At 38.1% G+C, this 19315-nt stretch overlaps 1 protein-coding gene across 3 annotated transcripts in view; it reads left to right on the forward strand.

The window, feature by feature from the left end:
- The window catches only part of LOC117903984 (probable cyclic nucleotide-gated ion channel 20, chloroplastic), a 120209-nt gene that overhangs the window by 3350 nt on the left and 97544 nt on the right, over positions 1 to 19315 (forward strand). For all 3 annotated transcript variants that reach the window (XM_034816513.1, XM_034816514.1, XM_034816512.1), the window contains 2 exons: positions 4219 to 4410; positions 16733 to 16831. In XM_034816513.1, the coding sequence (XP_034672404.1) occupies positions 4219 to 4410; positions 16733 to 16831 (291 nt within the window). The remainder of the gene's footprint in view (positions 1 to 4218; positions 4411 to 16732; positions 16832 to 19315) is intronic.

Below are 19315 nucleotides of genomic sequence, written 5' to 3' on the forward strand. Positions count from 1 at the left end.
AGAGCTATGGTTTGAGGAAGGGTTGAAGTCGAAATTGAAATTGGAGAGAAGTAGAGAGGAAGAGGTCTGTTGAAGGAGCTGATGTGAGTGAAAACCTAGAGAGCATAAGTGTGTAAACACTTTCTTCAATTTAATATTGAGGAATGACCCTTTTATTACTATTGATATCAGTACAATTTGGTTAAACAAATAAAGGAATGGATGTGTACAATTCTTGCAGATAAGTACTGTTGAAAGAGAGAGAGAGAAAACCTTAATTCTCATTCATATGTTAACTTCGTACAATAGAGAAATATATATACAAGGCTAGGTTGAACTAACTACCATATATGTGACCTATATTAAGAAAGGAAAGAAAGATTGTACACTATAAATACATTATATTCAACACTCTCCCTCAAGCTGGAGCATATATGTCATATGCACCAAGCTTGTTACAAATGTATTTAATCCTAGGACCTCTGAGAGATTTAGTGAAGATGTTTGCTAGTTGATCATTTGAATTAACAAAACTTGTAGCAACACACCCTGATGCGATCTTCTCTCTAATGAAGTGACAGTCAACTTCAATATGCTTGGTCCTTTCATGAAAGACTAGATTGGATGCAATATGTAATGCGGCCTGAGTGTTACAAACTAGCTTTATCTATTCATCTTTTCCAAATCTCAATTCCTGAAGGAGTTGCCTCAACCATATGAGTTCACATGTTGCCAAAGCCATAGCTCGATACTCAGCTTCGGTGCTTGATCTGGCCACTATATCTTGTTTCTTACTCTTTCAGGATATTAAGTTACCTCCAATAAAAACACAATATCCTGAGGTGGAACGCCTATCTGAGGGTGAACCAGCTCAGTCTGCATTTGTGTAACCAACAATTTGGGTATGGCCCCTGTCTTCATACAACATACCTTGGCCTGGTGTTCCTTTAATATATCGAAGAATGCGGATCACGACATCCCAATGGTTGTCACATGGTGACTGTAGAAATTGACTAACCACACTCACAAGAAAAGAGATGTCTGGCCAAGTGATGGTGAGGTAGTTCAGTTTGCCTACAAGTTGTCGATATCTCCCAGGATCTCTTAGAAGCTCCCCCTGTCTTGGTACAAGTTTGACATTTGAATCCATAGGAGTGTCAACATGTTTACATTCTAACATTCCGGTTTCTTCCAAGATGTCTAAGGCATACTTCCTTTGTGACATAATCACACCTGAACTGGATTGAGCTATTTCAAGTCCCTGAAAGTACTTGAGTTTGCCTAAGTCTTTGGTTTGAAAGTGGTTGAAAATGTGTTGCTTTAGTCTTTGGATACCCTCCTGATCACTACCTGTAATGACAATGTCATCCACATAAACTACCAAATAGATGCACTGGCTCGAAGAGTTATGATGATAGAAAACTGAATGATCTGCTTCACTCCGAAGCATTCCAAACTCTAGAACAACTGAACTAAAATGCCCAAACCATGCCCAAGGAGACTGTTTCAAGCCATATAGAGAGCGGCGTAACTTGCACACTAAACTAGACTCCCCCTGAGCAACAAAACTAGGTGGTTGCTCCTTATACACTTCCTCGAGAAGTTCACCATGAAGGAAAGCATTCTTAATATCCAACTGATAAAGAGGCCAATGACACATAGCTGCCATGGAGAGAAATAAGCGAACATAGGGGAGGGAGATCTTCCTTTCCAAGGACTTGAACCTTGACTTTATCATATTCCACATTAAGACCTGTCAAGAAATCAAATATCCTTTCCCTTTTAACAAATTTGAGCATCATGGTCGTATCTTTGTTGCACTTCATCTTAATATTCTGATAGTAATCTAATTCCATCTACAAGCTTTTCATGATATTATAATATTCAATAACAGAAGAAGTACCTTGCTTGGTAGCACTAATCTTAGTCTTTATTTCGTAGATGTGGACAACATCCCTCACTTTAGAGTATGCTTGTCGAATAGTCTCCTAAATATCTCTAGCTGTTGCCAAGAACATGCACATCCCACTGATCTCTAGTTGCATTGAATTCCACAACCATGGCATAATCATTGAGTCATCTTCATCCCATGTAATGAACATTGGATTGTCTCCACTTGGAACAGGTCCAATTAGATGACTCAGTTTTCCTTTTCCTTTAAAAATGTTTGCAACAATTGAGACCACATCAACTAATGTAGCCATTGAGTTTGAATGGATTTTGCAAATTTTGATATTCTGTATAAGGGCTATTGCTAGTCAGGTTGGGAGCAAAGTTTGGAGATATGGATGATTTCTGATCCGTCGCACATATTGGTGTAAATTAGAAATAATTTTTGTAAATCTGAGAGGGGAAAATTTTATGAGGCTATGTAGACCAAAAAATTCAGAGGAAGGAGATGGGCATGAACAATTACTGCTGCTAGCAATGAGAAGGCTGTACAAGTGTAGCAAAATTCTCAGCAATTAAGGCTAAGAATAGAAAAGACTTAAGGTGCAAAAGAGAGCTCTAACTCTGATACCATGAAATAAATTTGAAACAAATTCTGCTCTCCTTAAATTTGTTTTAGAATATGATATGTACATCCTATTTATACACAATCGGGGATGAGATTCTCCTAAAATCTCTCCAATAAATCAGTGATCTTTTTCACCTACCATCTATTATCCTATAATCTCTCACATAAATCATATTTTACCAAAGAAAGAAAAGGAAATAAATAAATACAAAATTATTTAGAATTTGCCAGCAGCTATAATGAGGATATTGAGATATCTAAAAGCTACTTCAAGCATGGGATTGTTATTCTCTAAAAATAGTTACATGCAAGTAGAGCTTACACTAATGCCGGATCTATAATATATAGGAGATCTAGTTAGGAGTATTGCACCTTTGTAGGGGGCAACTTGGTGACTTAGAGGAGTAAAAAATAACCGATAGTTGCTAGATCGTGCTGAGGGTAATTACTAAGCTATGACCCTAGGTATTTGTGACTCATGTGGATCAAAACTCTATTAAAGGAATTACAAGTAGATGTTGAAGAGCCTATGAGGCTATATTACGACAATAAGGTGGCCATAAGCATCTTACATAATCTAGTTCATCACAACTAAACTAAACATGTTGAAATGGATAGACACTTCATCAAAGAAAAGATTGATAACGGTTTCTTTTGCACTCCTTTTGTTTCGTCTAAACTGCAGTTGGTTGATATATTCACCAAAGGAGTGTCTAATCCAAGCTTCAACTTGGTGCCATGCAAGCCAGAAATGAAGAATATCTTCGAACCAACTTGAGGGGAGTGTAGGAAATCAATAGAATCCCCTAATCTTAGGTCCCGATTAGTTCTAAAGGAGCTATATTTGGTGTATATAAGCTGGTAGAGTTGTTCAGTCAATGTAAAAATTAGGATAATTGTAACAATCAACAATTGACTAGGATGGTTGTAAATCAGTGATTAAAACAGCTGTAAATCGTGTGTTAGACTCTTAGACACTATTATATATATGTTAACTATTTTTAAATCAAAGAATGAATTGGTTTTTCCAACCAATGGTTAGTTAGCAAAAAGTTCTTGAACATTCCCTTTAGCATCATTTTATTAGATTGAAATCTAGTCTGCATTCCAATTAGGAGAATGCAAACATACAAGTTGCATGGTTTGTCAATTTGTATTTTAAGTTTAATTTCAATGGATTTTCTTGATGATCTCAAAGTTACAAGAGAGTTTATTGTCACCAATTTACTACTGGAGGGGAATCTAATGACAATTTGTTTGAGTTGTTAATGGTAACATAGGATGTTGGAGATATGACTATTGGATGCAGAGGATTGTGGACAATGGTAGTGGGCTGGGTTGCTTTTTCTTGTGGAAGCCTAGATTGGCTAATAAGAAAGAGCTAATAGGCTGGTCAAGAAAGGAGCTTTGTCTCCCCCACCACCTGCCACCCCACCCCCCAAACTGCCAAAAAGAAAACAAACCCCCCTCATCCTTTGTTCTTTTGTACAAGTTCTTATTTTTATTAAATTCAATACAACCATAGTTTCTTATTAAAAAATGTTTTTTCCTTTGTACTAGTAAAATGGAGTTATTTTAATGCATGAAAGATGCTAGAATAGAGGGGATAAGTATGAACATTTCAAGTATGAGAAGATTTACTTTTATATTTTGATAGATTAACTTTGACATATCTTGATAAAGCATACTCATGCGTTCTGAATTATTATGTTTGTCTACAGTTTCATAATGCTTTCTATGGAGATGCTAGAGGATGGGCAAGGAGATTTTTTTCTTCTCTACAATCATATGTTCCTGGAATCATGAACCCTCATACTAAAGTTGTTCAACAATGGAATAGATTTTTTGTCATTTCTTGCTTGGTGGCAATTTTTGTAGACCCTTTATTTTTCCTCTTGCTGTCTGTGCAACAGGTATGGTTTTGCTTCTTTCTTGATATGGAAGTGTTATGTGGATTGGCTTTTAAGGATTATGGGCACTGCACTTGAATTGAACTTTAAATGTTAAAAATGGCTTTGACAAGGTTTATATTTTTGCTAGTATTGGGATTGTTATTCTTCAATTATTGAAATTGGAAAGTACATAACGCATGATATCTTAGAAGTCCTTAATAACATCTGTGCTTCCAAAGCGTGCTCAAATTTGCTTTCTTTTCTTGGAAAATAAAGAAAGTTATTGAAAGTTCAAAGGAAGATGAAGGATGAAATGCGTAGGGAGCGAGTGGTTTCCTCTTTAAGGATAGGAGAATTGGGAAAAGTGGAAGAACTGTTACCCTATCTGTTAAGTAACAACTATCAAACAACTATCAAAAGCCTCATGTCCTGTACAACTTGAACCAATGGAAAACCAGAGGAGAAAAATGTTAATAAGTTCTGATTGCTTTAAGTCCTCTTCTAATATATTCTGAAGTTTTACTAAGTTCAAACTGCTCCATCCTTCAATATTTCTGGAATACAGAGAGTGTTAACATGGAAGTATAATTACAAGGAAACTTATGCTTAGCATTAAGATAATATGCTGAAGTTCTAAGGGTGGATAGCTGCATTTTCTTCTTCCCATGCTACAATACCCATGCTATGAAGTTTGTGGTCCAAGTATTAAGTCACTCCTTGTGCCTGTGTGATGCAAGTAGCATCCCTACATCTGTAGTACAACAATCCTTCTCCATGATTGCTGGTATGTGAGATGTGTTTTCAGATGTATCAGTGGTTGTGCTGTGTTATGCAAGTACGGGACAAGTTTTTATCAATGTTGAAGTTGCTTAACATCTGTTTGCTTCAATAGTTCTTGTTTTCTTCCTTTAATAATTAAAAGTGTTTAGAAGTGATGAGAAATCTGGAAATGGTGTTGGAATTCATGTTGCTCTTGTGAAACTAAAAGGACCTACTTATTTGCTGTGGGCTAAAGCCATGAAGATGTAAGTTAGGGAAAAGGGGAAACGAAAACATCTTGTTGAAGATTCTCATCTCCATAATCTATGAGTTTTGATGAGTGGCAAGAGGATGACTTCATGACAATAATATGGTTGTGGAATAATATGGATCCATATATTAGTTCTAACTTAATGTTTTTAAACCGTAAAGGAGATGTGGGAAACAATTAGAGAGGCATACTCCAATGAAAAAATTATTTCTAGAATCTATCGGTTGCATAAGGATATTTTTAGTGTGAAGCAGACCAGGAAACCTCTAAGTGAACATCGTGCATCCCTTAAAGGGTTGTGGGAAGAATTGAGTGTGGATCAACCGTTGTTTGTTGGTATTGATATTTAGAAAAGGAAAAGGGAAGTGTTTTAGGTTGCTAAATTTTGTTTGTAACCTTAATCTTGAAATATGTGGAGGTTAAAGATTCTCTTCTTCATTGAAATCCTTCACTCTAGCTTTATTTTGTCTCTATCCCTGAAACTTATCAAGAAGCTCTCTTCACCCTGGCTGCAAGTAAGCTATGAAAGAACAGGTGAGTGTCCTCATCAGTGGTGGTATGTGAGAGCTCATTGATTTGCTACAAGCTAAAAACACTTTTGGTTCCTGGTGGGGTCTATGTTATACAGTACCATCTTGATGGAACCATTGAAAGACTTGAGGCTAAATGAGCGGCAAAGGACATATTCAATATGGGGTAGATTTTTTTTTTATTGGAAACAACACAAAGATATATTGATAGAAAAAGAAGTACAATAAGAAGGATGAGAAATCCTCCCACCAAAGACAACTAAAATACAGGAAAATACACAGAAAACAAACGAACTCTCTATAAAGGACCAATCCTTATGGAGTACACACCGCTAACCAATCAAGTTGAATCACATTAAGGGGAGTCCCCTTAAATGCCTTGGAACAGAAAGCCCACAGAGAAGCAAGGAAAACAATAGAGTCCCAAAAAAACTCTAAATTCCTTGCTTTATCCTCGAAAATCCTCGCGTTTCTTTCCCACCACACAACCCGAATTAGAGCGATGCTCGTAGCTTGCCACAAAACTATCCCCCTCTTAGAAGTACCAAAACCTTTAAATTTGATGGACATCATGTCAGATATGCTCCTCGGGGGAACTCAATCCATCTTAGCTAACTGAAATAACCTGTGCCACAACCCAATTGTCAAGGAGCAATGAAGAAAAAAATGATCTGCTAATTCCCCATGCTTCATGCACAGAATACAAATATCAGGACTAAGGGCTTTGTAGGGTCTTCTCACTTGTAGCATGTCATTAGTATTCACCTTCTTGTGTACCACTAACCAAACAAAGGACTTCACTTTGAAAGGAACTTGAGAATTCCAAACGAACTTTGAAAGGAAGTCCTGAGGAGATCCAGAAAATTGAGATAATACTAGAAAGAAGGATTTGACTGAAAAAAGCCTTGAAGAGGATAATGGCCAGAATCTGGCATCTGGGACCGAAGGAGATAGATGCAATGCATCAAGTGACCGCATGAGGCCTTCTAACTCCTCTATATCAGAATCTGACAGGTTACGGTGGAAATTTAAATTCCAAGAGAAAGGACGAGTAGGACCGAGTACTGAAGAAATAGGTATGTTTTTATCCACGACTACTCTAAATAGTCTTGGATATTGGGTTCCCAAAGGTTGGTTCCACCACCAAAAATCTTCCTAGAAACGAATTATTTCCCCGTTTCCTACCACATACCGAGTAAACAAGGAAAACTCCTGAAAGACTTGTGCAATAGCCTTCCAAGGACAGCGATGTGACCATCTGACTAAAGTGTTAGCATCCCAACCATTGGAGTGTGAACCATAAATGCTTAAAATGACCTGATGCCAAAGAGCTGAACCCTCTCTAGGATACCTCCACAACCATTTACCCTAGAAGAGCGAGATTCCTCAAAGAAATATTCCCAAAACCCAAACCCCCTATTGCCTTCGGTTTGCACACAACATCCCACCTCACTAAATGATCTCTTTTGCCTTCCCCAATCCTTGACCATAAAAAATCCCTTTGCAACCTCTCGATTTTTGCAGCCACTGAAGCGGGTAGCTTAAATAAGGAAATGAAGTAACATGGCATATGGGTAAGGCAAGATTGGATAAGAGTTATCCTCCCCCCGAAGGATAAGTAAGCCTTTTGCCACTCATCTAATCTACTTGAGATTCTCTCAATCACTGGATCCCAAAAGCCACACGCCTTAGGGTTCCCACCCAAAGGAAGACCCAGATAGAGTATAGGCCATCCGGACGCCTTGCAATCAAGCATCACAGCCAATCTTGAAAGATGAGCTTGATCAAGATTGATGCCATAAATACTGCTCTTGTCAAGGTTGACCTTGAGCCCAGAAATGTGCCCAAACACTAACAAAAGACTCTTGAGAGTCTGCAGCTCTTCCTCCCTTGTGTTAGAAAAGAAGATGGTATCATCAGCAAATTGCAAATGGGATACCCTAGTTCTGTTTGTACCCACTCTGAAACCCTCCAACATATTTCTTTCCTCTGCTCTCATAAGCATCCTACTCAGTACATCTGCGACTAAAGTAAACAAAAAAGGGGATAAAGGGTCGCCTTGTCTTAAACCTCTCGATGCCTTAACCCACCCTTTAGCGCTACCATTCACCAAGATTGCATAAGATACCGAGGATAAACATCCACTCATCCATTTCCTCCATCTAGGACTGAACCCCTTCTTCTCTAACACATGATCCAAAAAATCCCACTTCACGTGATCGTATTCCTTTTCAAAGTCTATTTTGAAGACGACGCCTTCCTCCCCTAATCGTCTTCTCTCGTCCACTATCTCATTCGCTATGAGAAACGCATCCAATATTTGTCTCCCTTGAACAAAAGCGCCTTGAGTATAGTGGATGGTCTCATGTAGAACCCCTCTTAGACGCCCTGAGAGCACTTTGGCTACTATCTTGTAGAGACTAGTGATCAAACTAATGGGTCTAAAATCTGATATTTTCTTTGTCAAACTCTTTTTGGGTAATAGAACAATGAAAGAGGCATTAGTGCTTTGATTGATAATTCAACTCCTATGAAATTCTGCGAACACTCTCACCAAATCCTCCTTAAACACATCCCAACAGTCTTGGAATACTGCAATAGTAAAACCATCAGGCCCCGGAGCCTTGTCCCTATCCAGCTGAAAAATGGCCTTAGAAATCTCTTCTTCAGTGAAAGGGGAATCCAACCTTAACGCGCTCTCTTCCGAAATAGGGGACCAATCTAATCCTTCAACACCCCAAGACTCTCCTGTAGGGCTCGTGTAAATTTGGTAGGAAACTATATCAGCTGGATGTGAAAAATGCATTCTTGTATGAAGATTTGAATAAATGTATATGAAATAGCCAACTGGGGTTGTTGCTTTGGGGTAGGCTTCTGTCAGGGTTTACAACTTAAAAAAAGGCAATTTATGCCCCCTGGTTTGATAAGTTGAAAAATTTTCTAATCCTTTGTATCTTAGAGTTGTCATTCTATTGAAGAGAAAAGCTAATACTATAGTTCTTCCTGTCTATGTGAATGACAGTGTATTCTGGAATTGACTGTGCACATATTGAGCAGCTAAAATAGTATTACAAGGAAAATTTCAAACTAAGGATCTTTTACTTTTGTGGTGTTTCTCTGATTGAAGTTGCTCGTGGAAAGATGATATTGATTTTCCTTGGAGGAAGTATATACATTATTTACTCACTGAAACCTGTATGTTAAGCTCTAAACCTGCAGGAACTCCTTCAGAAATAATGTCAAACTTGAAGGTGATTTGGTGCAAAACTAATTTATTGACAATATCAGGCCTGATTTCTGTTTCTTTGTGAGTGCTATAAGTCAATTTATGAATCCTAAGTGGATTCATCAGCAGGCTGGGTGCAGAATCTTGAGGTACTTAAAAGGTGCAATAGGTTTAGATTTTCTGTAGATTAAAACATCTAAAGTTGGATGTTATTAGCTTTTCAGATAATAATCAGACAAACTCTACTATTGATAAAAGCTCTACTACTAGTGAGTGTTATGCATTTGTTGGTGGAAACTTGATTACATGGACAAGTCAAAAACAAAATGCAGTGACAAGGTCTAGTACATAGAGCTATGGCTCATATGGTTCAAGAATCTTCTGCAGGAGCTTGTTTCGCACCTGACAAGCCTCACTGCTGTGATCATCAAGCTACCATTGATGTAACTAGTAAACCCAGTTTCATTATAGAACTGAGGATATTGAAGCACATTGCCATTAGAACATTGTTATGAGTAAGAAGATGGTGACCCTTATATCAAGTGAAAAGATCAAGTTGGAGATATATTTGCTAAAGCCTCAGGAAAATTAATCTCTCTAATGTGTGTTCTAAGCTAGGTGTTTGAAATATCTTTGCTCTATCTACTAGAGTAGGAGTTAAAGTATAATATTGAAGGTATTTATGTCTTATATCAGTTAAAGGGTAACTTTAGAACTTACGGTTTCATGTTTTATTTCACTCCCCGTAGTCTCTGAAAGATGAGAACCAACTATGTAGCATCTATATCTAGAATTCAAGTATTGTATATGCCATTAGTCCGATCCTTGACCCTGCTTTTTCAGGGTAAGAAGGGGTAGAGAAAATGCCTTAATCCAATGTTTGAGTAACACACATTCAAATTCAATATAAATCCTCAACAAGAATTCAACTTAATCTCATATTGTATTGTATGAACGTAGTATAGATATGGTAGAGGGGCCCATTTAATCCCCATTTGATTAAATTTTTGAATTGGTCACTATGCAGACAAGTTATATCCATGTGTATATATATTTGTGAATATGAAGGAATTTTTATATTGCATTTTATAAATATATAAAGATAAGGTGTCTAGCAATAGGCAGAGTCCTCATGTTTGTTTACTCTTTCTTTTCTTCTTTTCTTTAGTTTTTTCTTTGTTGTTTTTAAATAGCTATCATTTTATCGGAGAAATAGTAATGAGCAAGAAAGTGATAAGTTCACTACATTAAGTTTCAAGATCAGTTGGAAGATGTTTTTATTAAAGCTTTAGGAAGATTTTAATTAAGAAGTGCTTGTTTAGTCTTTTATGTTATTTAAAAGCTACATTTATGTTTTGTATTATTTTCTTATTAAGATGGAAGCCTTTTTCTCTCAAATAACTAAAACAATGCTAGTTTAACATCATGTGAGAGGGAGGGAAAGATATGAATCAATTTCTACGGAAGACGAAGAAACTTTGGATTTTTCATTTTGGAGCATGATATGCATTGTTAACTGGAAGTCCCGGGTTCAAGTCCTCTCATCAACTATCTATCTAATTGGGTTTATTTTCTATTTTTTATTTTTTATTTTTTTTATCTCAAAAATGTGTGTAGCCTTGGAGAAACTTGTGTGAAAAGAGAGAAAAGGGAGAATCCCTAATTCTTGTTATTGAAAAACTGTTAATAATACACATTGGACTTGGGTATATATATACATGTTAGTGGGACCCATAATACAATAAGGAAAGAAAAGGAAAAGAAAAGTAAATAACCTAATTAACTGTACACAATCTAACACTCTCCCTCAAGCTGGAGCATATATGTTATATGCACCAAACTTGTTACAAATGTATTTAATTCTAGGACCTCTGAGAGATTTAGTAAAAATATCTGCTAGTTGATCATTTCAATTGACAAAACTAGTAGCCACACATCCTGATGCGATCTTCTCTCTAATGAAGTGACAGTCAACTTCAATGTGTTTGGTCCTTTCATGGAAGACTGGATTAGATGCAATTTGCAAAGCGGCTTGGTTGTCACAGATGAGCTTCATCTGTTCATCCTTTCCAAATCTCAACTTCCGAAGAAGATGTTTTAGCCATATGAGTTCACATGTTGCCAGAGCCATAGCTCGATACTCGGCTTCAGCACTAGATTTGGCAACTACATTTTGTTTCTTACTCTTCCAGGATATTAGGTTACCTCCAATAAAAACACAATACCCGGAAGTGGAACGTCTATTTGTAGGTGAGCTAGCCCAATCTATATCTGTGTAACCAACAACCTGGGTATGACCTCTGTTCTCGTACAACACACCTTAGCCTGGTGTGCTTTTGATATATCGAAGAATGCGGATTACAACATCCCAATGGCTATCACATGGTGATTGTAGGAATTGACTAACAACACTTGCAGGAAAAGAAATGTTTGGACGAGTAATGGTGAGGTAGTTCAGTTTACCTACAAGTCGCCGATATCTCCCAGGATCTCCTAAAGGCTCCCCCTGTCCTGGTATAAGTTTGACATTTGGATCCATAGGAGTGTCTACCGGTTTACAGTCTAACATACCGGTTTCTTCCAAGATGTTTAAAGCATACTTCCTTTGGGAAAAAACCACACTGGAACTGGATTGAGCTATCTCAATCCCTAAGAAATACTTGAGTTTCCCTAAGTCTTTAGTCTGAAAGTGGGTGAAAAGGTGTTGCTTTAGTTTCTGAATACCATTCTGATCACTGCCTGTAATGACGATGTCGTCCACATAAACTACCAGATAAATACACTGCCCCGAAGAGTTATGATGATAGAAAACGGAATGGTCTGCTGTACTGCGGAACATGCCAAACTCCTGAACAACAGAACTAAAACGGCTAAACCATGCTCGAGGAGATTGTTTCAAGCCATATAGAGAACGGCGTAACTTGCACACTAAACTAGACTCTCCCTGAGCAACAAAACCAGGTGGTTGCTCCATATGAACTTCCTCAGCAAGATCCCCATGAAGGAAATCATTTTTAATATCTAACTGATAAAGAGGCCAAGAATGCATAGCAGCCATGGAGAGCAATAGACGAACAGAAGCTATCTTGGCAACATGAGAGAAAGTGTTACCATAATCAGAACCATAAACCTGAGTATAGACTTTAGCAACTAAGCGGGCCTTAAGGCGATCAACCTGACCATCAGGGCCAACCTTAACTGTGTAGACCCAACGACAACCAACTGTAGATTTACCAGAGGGTAAAACAACAAGATCCCAAGTGCCATTGGAGTGTAAAGCAGCCATTTCATCTACCATTGCCTGTTGCCAGCCTGGATGGGAAAGAGCCTCAGGGGTGCTCTTGGGAAGAGAAACAAAAGATATAGCAGAAACAAATGCAGAATAGGGTGAAGATAAGCGATGGTAACTAAAAAAATTGTAAATGGGATGAGGATTACGAGTAGATCGATTACCTTTCAGAAGAGCAATGGGTAGGTTAGCAGAAGGAGGCAGAGCCGGGGCAGGAGAAGCCGAAGGGATAGGAAGTGACTCAGCAGGTACCTCGGCCAAAGGAGGAACAACGACATGATGATGGCGATAATAAACTTGAAGTGGACGAGAAGGCACTGTATCAGGTGGGGAGATAATGGGAAGGGGTAAGACTTTAGAAACAGGAAGAGACTCAGAGGTGGAGAAAAAACGGTGAGTCCTCAAAGAAAGTGACATTAGCGGAGAGAAAGTAGCGATGAGTCTCAGAGGAATAGCAACAATAACCCTTTTGAAGTCTGGAATATCCCAAGAAGATGCATTTTGTGGCTTTGGCAGAAAGTTTGTCCTGTCCAGGAGTGAGAATATGAACAAAGCAAGTACAACAAAAAACACGAGGAGGAAGGAAATAAAGTGGTTGGTCAGGGAAAAGAAGGGAATGAGGAATCTGATCGTGTAATACAGATGAGGGCATACGATTAATCAAATAACATGTTGTAAGAACAGCATCCCCCCAAAAACGAAAAGGAACATGACTATGGAGAAGGAGAGTACGAGCTGTCTCAACAAGATGTCGATTCTTACGTTCAGCTACCCCATTTTGTTGAGGAGTATGAGCACAAGAAGACTGATGAATGATCCCATGTTGGGACATAAATGAAGTAAATGGTGTAGAAAAATATTCCCTGGCATTGTCATTGCGCAACACACGAATAGAAATATTGAACTGGGTTTGGATTTCAGCATAAAATTTCTGGAAAATAGAGAATAACTCAGCTCTATTTTTCATTAAAAATAACCAAGTACATCGAGAATAGTCATCAATGAAAGTGACAAAATACTGAAATCTTAAAGTAGACGCGGTCCGACAAGGACCCCAAACATCAGTGTGGACAAGTTCAAAAGGAGACTTTGCCCGATTATTCAAACGCTTTGGGAACGAGACACGAGTATGTTTCCCAAGCTGACAGGACTCACACGCAAGCAACGACAAAGATGAAAAACGAGGGACCATTTTCTGGAACTTGGATAGACTAGGGTGGCACAGGCGACTGTGGATGAGGAGGGGAGCATCAGTGGAAATGCAAACTACAGGAGTTGAAGGCGAGGTGAGGTGATAGAGGCCTTGAGACTCACGTCCTATGCCAATCGTCTTCCCCGTACTCCGGTCCTGCAAGGTCACAAATTTATCAGAGAAAATGATAGAACAGTTAAGAGTGCGAGTTATTTTGCTGATGGAAATAAGATTAAAAGGACACTCAGGGGCATAAAGGACAGAATGGAGAGGTAGGGAAGGGAGAGGATGAGCGAAACCAAAACCTTTAGCCATAGTTTGGGAACCATTAGCTAAAGTAACAGTAGGTAAGACAGAGGTAGTAGTAATAGAAGAGAAAAAATCCTTATTACCAGATATGTGATCAGAAGCCCCAGAATCTAGAATCCAAGGTCCAAGAGAAGATGTGTGGGTAAGACAAGCAGAAGCATTACCAGTCTGGGCAACAGAAGTAACAGAAGCTGACTTGGTGGCCTGATAGCGGAGATAGTCATCATACTCATTGTCAGTGAGGAAAATACCCTGAGATGTAGAGGAACTGGGAGGCTGAGGCGACTTGAGGATCAGATGATTGGGCCATGTGGGCAGTGCGGGGAGGCCGCCCATGTAACTGATAACACCGATCACGAGTGTGGCCAAGCTTATTGCAATAGGTGCAATGAGGACGTTGGCCTCTACCTCGGTTACCACTGCGTCCTCCTCGAGAGTTAGTTTGAGAAACTAACACAGAAGAATCTGGAGTGTTATCAGATGGCAAAGGCTGAGTGGAGGAGATACGGAGGAGGCGAGCAAACACATCATCCAAGGATGGAACGGAGGAACTGCCAAGAATCTGATATCGGACGGTCTCGAGATCTGGACGGAGGCCAATAAGCGTAAGAACCATGAAGAACTTGTCAATCTGTGTTCGTTGATTCCCAACATCAGTAGTAAGAGGCATCACGGTCAAGAATTCCTCCTTAAGAGAGGCAATCTGGCCAATATAAGTAGATAAATCCATGTCTTGTTGTCTGACATTGACAATAGAAGAAGCCACCTTATAAAGATGTTGGATATCATTCGTGGATAGCCCTTTCGCCTGATTCCAAAATTTAAAGCATGTTTTGTAGGCCCGAAGATGAAGCAGAATCTTAGGATCAACTGATTGCCATAACACACTACATAACTATGCATCTATCTTCCTCCATTGTACTTTGTCAACCTCAGGGATATCCGCCTCCTGCTTAACAAGATGATCCTCATAACCTTGACCCATAAACCAAAGCTCCACAGAGGTAGACCAGGACAAATAATTTTCACTGCCAACCAATTTCTCCGAAGTAATCATAGGAGATCCAGATATGACAGAGGAAAAAGGGGAACTTTTAGTAGCCATATCTACTTATCTGGAAAACGAAATATGTTTGGATCGAAGAGAGCCCTAATACGGCTTCAGATCGCGGCTGAAAGAAGAAAAATCCGAGGATCCGTAGCTGTGAGAGACCAAATAGTAAAGAAAAACAAATGTGGCACTATTGGAAGGGTAGAAGAACACTTCCTAAGACACGTGCAGGGCTTGGGGTGGAGAGGAAGTCATCGGAGGTCGTCGGAAAGGCTGTTTAGAGGGCCGACGGAGACCAAAAAACCCAAAAAAATGCACTTTCAGGGCTCGGATGGCACAAGCACAGATGGAGGGTGGCTAGATGGGGTCAGGCGAGGCTGGAGGTGGAAGCGCGTGGCCGAAAAGTGCTCCACGCGCCCTCACGCGCCGGCGCGTGAGATTCAGGCCGCCGGAGAAGAAACGCGCTGGCCGGCGCATGGATGAGAATCTCCCTCCGGTGCTTTGAGAAAACTTGAAGATCTCCTCCTTGCGCACCTGATGGTATGGTCGGTGTCGGAAAAGGACTTCGCCGGAAAAGGTCGCCGGAAAAGTCGCCGGCGGTGAGGGTTTTCTGACGGCGATACGGTTGATCAGAAAGTTTTAGGAGATGGGAAAGGTGACTGGAATGAAACACGGTCACTGAAAGATTTCCCAGAATTGATTCACGGATAAACCGGAAATAATTAGGGTTTTTTTCTCCCTAGGCTCTGATACCATGTGAAAAGAGAGAAAAGGGAGAATTCCTAATTCTTGTTATTGAAAAATTGTTAATAATACACATTGGACTTGGGTATATATATACATGTTAGTAGGACCCACAATACAATAAGGAAAGAAAAGGAAAAGAAAAGTAAATAACCTAAATAACTGTACACTATCTAACAACTTGAATAAAAGATTTTATTGAGGAAGACTTTTTTTGATACTTTACAATATGAATAGATACAAAATATATAGGAAAAAGAAAAAAAAATGTACAACTAGAACTCTTAGAAATCATTTGTAATATACATGGAAATACATTAAAGAATAATCTTTATTTTTCTAATCATAATCCTATCCTTAACTGCCCAAAAATATTATGTTTAAATTAGCAAAAAATCTTGGCCTTAATTTTCGAAAGTCAAAGAATAATTTTTCTACACTATCTAAATTTTTTTATCACAAAAATGTGATTTTTTTTTTGCCACTATACGGTCTATGCCCCACTTAGAGTGGTTATGGGGCCATGCAAGAGGGAGGGTATTGGAGTGTAATATGTATTGTTGGCTCAAATCCTAATAGCTTAAGATTTTAGGAAAATTGATTGTTCAACATTTTACATGTGCCTTTTCTTTTGTATTAGTATAGAGTTTTCCTAAATTTCTATGTGTTGGTCTGTGGTTCTTATTCATGGGTTTAAACACTTCAGATCTTGTTTTTAATAAATTTTAGACATAATATTATTGGTTTACAAGCTGATTCTATATTCTTCTATATTCTTTGTTTCTTATGTTTGGCTGTAAAAGGCATATTGGTCTAAGTCCTTTACATATTCATAGATCCATGAGAGCGATGGCATTTCTTTTTCTATCATTAATGAACAGGAGATTCTTTTATAGATGTTATTCTTGTTTGATTTGCTACGCATATTTATTTTCTATTTAATTATATTTGTTTGTTGGTCTTTGAAAACAGGAAAATAAGTGCATAATTATTGACTTGCCCCTGACAAAAACAATTGTGGCTTTCAGAAGCATGACTGATTTCATTTACTTGTTGAACATGCTTCTACAGGTGCACTAGTCTTTTGCTTCTTTCTTTTGAATCTCTTTATTGTTATTATTATCATTCTTATGTTTATGTCATCTGGATCATATATACAGAAGCTCCTTCTATGTTGTTAATTTCATTTCATTCTTTTGAAGCTCTTTATTGTTATTATTATCATTCTTATGTTTATGTCATCTGGATCATATATACAGAAGCTCCTTCTATGTTGTTAATTTCATTTCATTGTTTTTCTTGACTGATACTGAAAGATTGATAATCTGATCCCTTTTTGTCTGAAAGTTTCCTGTTGCAAGAATGGTAGTGATTGGGTGGCTTTGGTTCAGATACCCGGTTGCAACTCTGTGTTAAAGAAGGGTCAGAACTAGTCAGTTGAGCACCAAAAATCCGAGCATAGTCATTCTAAAACTAATCTTTAAGGCTTTATTATCTGTACAGTTATAGCAGCAGCTGGATTCTAATTTATTACTCATAGGCAAGGTTATTTATCGATTACTGATGAGGATTAGGACTAGAAAGCATTCTGATACTCTGTCAAGGTGCCAAACTAGCGAGAAATAAATGTGAGAAGAAGACATTTGAGTTTTTGGAAGGAAATTGAAAGGAAAGGATTTAAACTCGTAGAAGAGAGATGGAAAGAATACAAGGTAAAAATTCTTTTCCTTAACTCTTTTCTATACAGAGACTCACATATTTATATACAAAAAATCCTAGTACCTAAATTAAGAACTTTCCTAACTCAATTACAACAAATCCCTTTGATCATAGGATTACCTAATTCTCTCTACAAAATCACAACTTCCATAATTTCATTCTTTCACACTCCCCCTCAAGTTGGTGAATGGATGTTTTCCATTTTCGGTTTGGATACACTTGCTTAAAACTTTGTGCTGCTTAAACCTTTTATGAGTATGCTTGCAAGTTGGCAGTAAATAGAAAAATAAGGAGTACAGATCAATCCACTACCTAGTTTCTTCTTGATAAAATGCCTGTCAATTTCTATATGTTTCGTTTGATCTTGTCACACTAGATTATATGCAATGTTGATTTTAGATTTTTTGTTGCTATAAAGTCTCATTGGCCTATCCTATTTAATTTTCAAATCCTCCAAAATAATCTTTAACCATAGTAGTTCACAAACTCCTTGGGCCATTGCTCAAAATTCTACTTTTGCAATGAACCTTGCCACCGAACTTTGTTTCTTACTTCTCTATGTCACCAGATTCCCACTAAGAAAGGTGCAATACCCAGTAGTTGATCTTCTATCAACCACAAATCCAACATAATCAATGTATGCTTCAAGTACTAGTCCTGGGATTCGTTAAAATATGATGCCTTTTCCCGGAGACCCCTTAAGGTATTGTAGTACTCAGTTAGCAGCTTGCAGATGAACCTCTTTTGGATTGTGCATGAATTGACTAATCACACTCACAACATATGCTATATTGGGTCTTGTGTGAGAGAGATAAATGAGTCTTCCCATCGGGTGTTGATACATCCCCCCTATCTACCATAGTATCTTCCTCAGCCTCTCCAAGTTTATGATTAGGATCTATTGGTGTGCTTGTTGGTTTACGCGCCAACTTCCCTATTTCCTTAAGAAGGTTTGTTACATATTTGTGTTGAGAAGTAAAAATTCTCTGCTTAAAATGTGCACCTCATTTCCCAGGAAGTATTTCAACCTTTCTAACTATTTAATTTCAAATTCCTTGGCCAAGTATTGTCTCAAAGTCTACCTCTCTAGTTCATCATTTTCCGTCATGATGATGTCTACATATACATACCAAAAAAGCTGGAACTCTTCTTGAATCCAAATGCTTGATGAACAACATATGATCTCCCTGACTTTGTTTGTGTCTCATGTTTTTCATTACTTTTGCAAACATTTTAAACCACACCCTTGGAGACTGTTTTAGCCCATATAAAGCTTTCTTCAGTTTACACACCTTTTTAGTGGTTGGGTCACTACTAAATCTAGGAGGGACTTCTATATAAATCTCTTTTTCCATATCTTCATTCATAAATGCATTTTTTTACATCAAATTGTTGTAGATCCCAATTATAATTTGCTGCCAATGATAACAAAATTCTGACTGTCTTCATCTTGGCAATCGGAGCAAATGTTTCTAAATAGTCCGCACCATATGTTTGAGTGAATCCTTTAGCTACTAGTATTGTATTGTACATTTTTAGTGTCCCATCTGCTCTATGCTTAACAGTATAGACCCACTTACATCCTATTGGTTTTTTTCTTACAGGGAAATTTACCATCTCCGAAGTTTTATTCTTTTCTAGGGCCTTCATTTATGCATTCACGACTTGTCTCCAATTTTCATTAGATAAAGCCTTAGATAGAGTAGTAGGAATATGAATATTGTTCAAACCTGTGAGAAAACTCTATGGGATGGAGACAACTTTTTAAATGACACCACATGTGAAAGTGGATATAAAGGACATTTAGTGCATTCCTTCGTTCCCTTCCTGATGGCA

Source organism: Vitis riparia, chromosome 17 (assembly GCF_004353265.1).
Source record: "Vitis riparia cultivar Riparia Gloire de Montpellier isolate 1030 chromosome 17, EGFV_Vit.rip_1.0, whole genome shotgun sequence".
Lineage (NCBI taxonomy): Eukaryota > Viridiplantae > Streptophyta > Magnoliopsida > Vitales > Vitaceae > Vitis > Vitis riparia.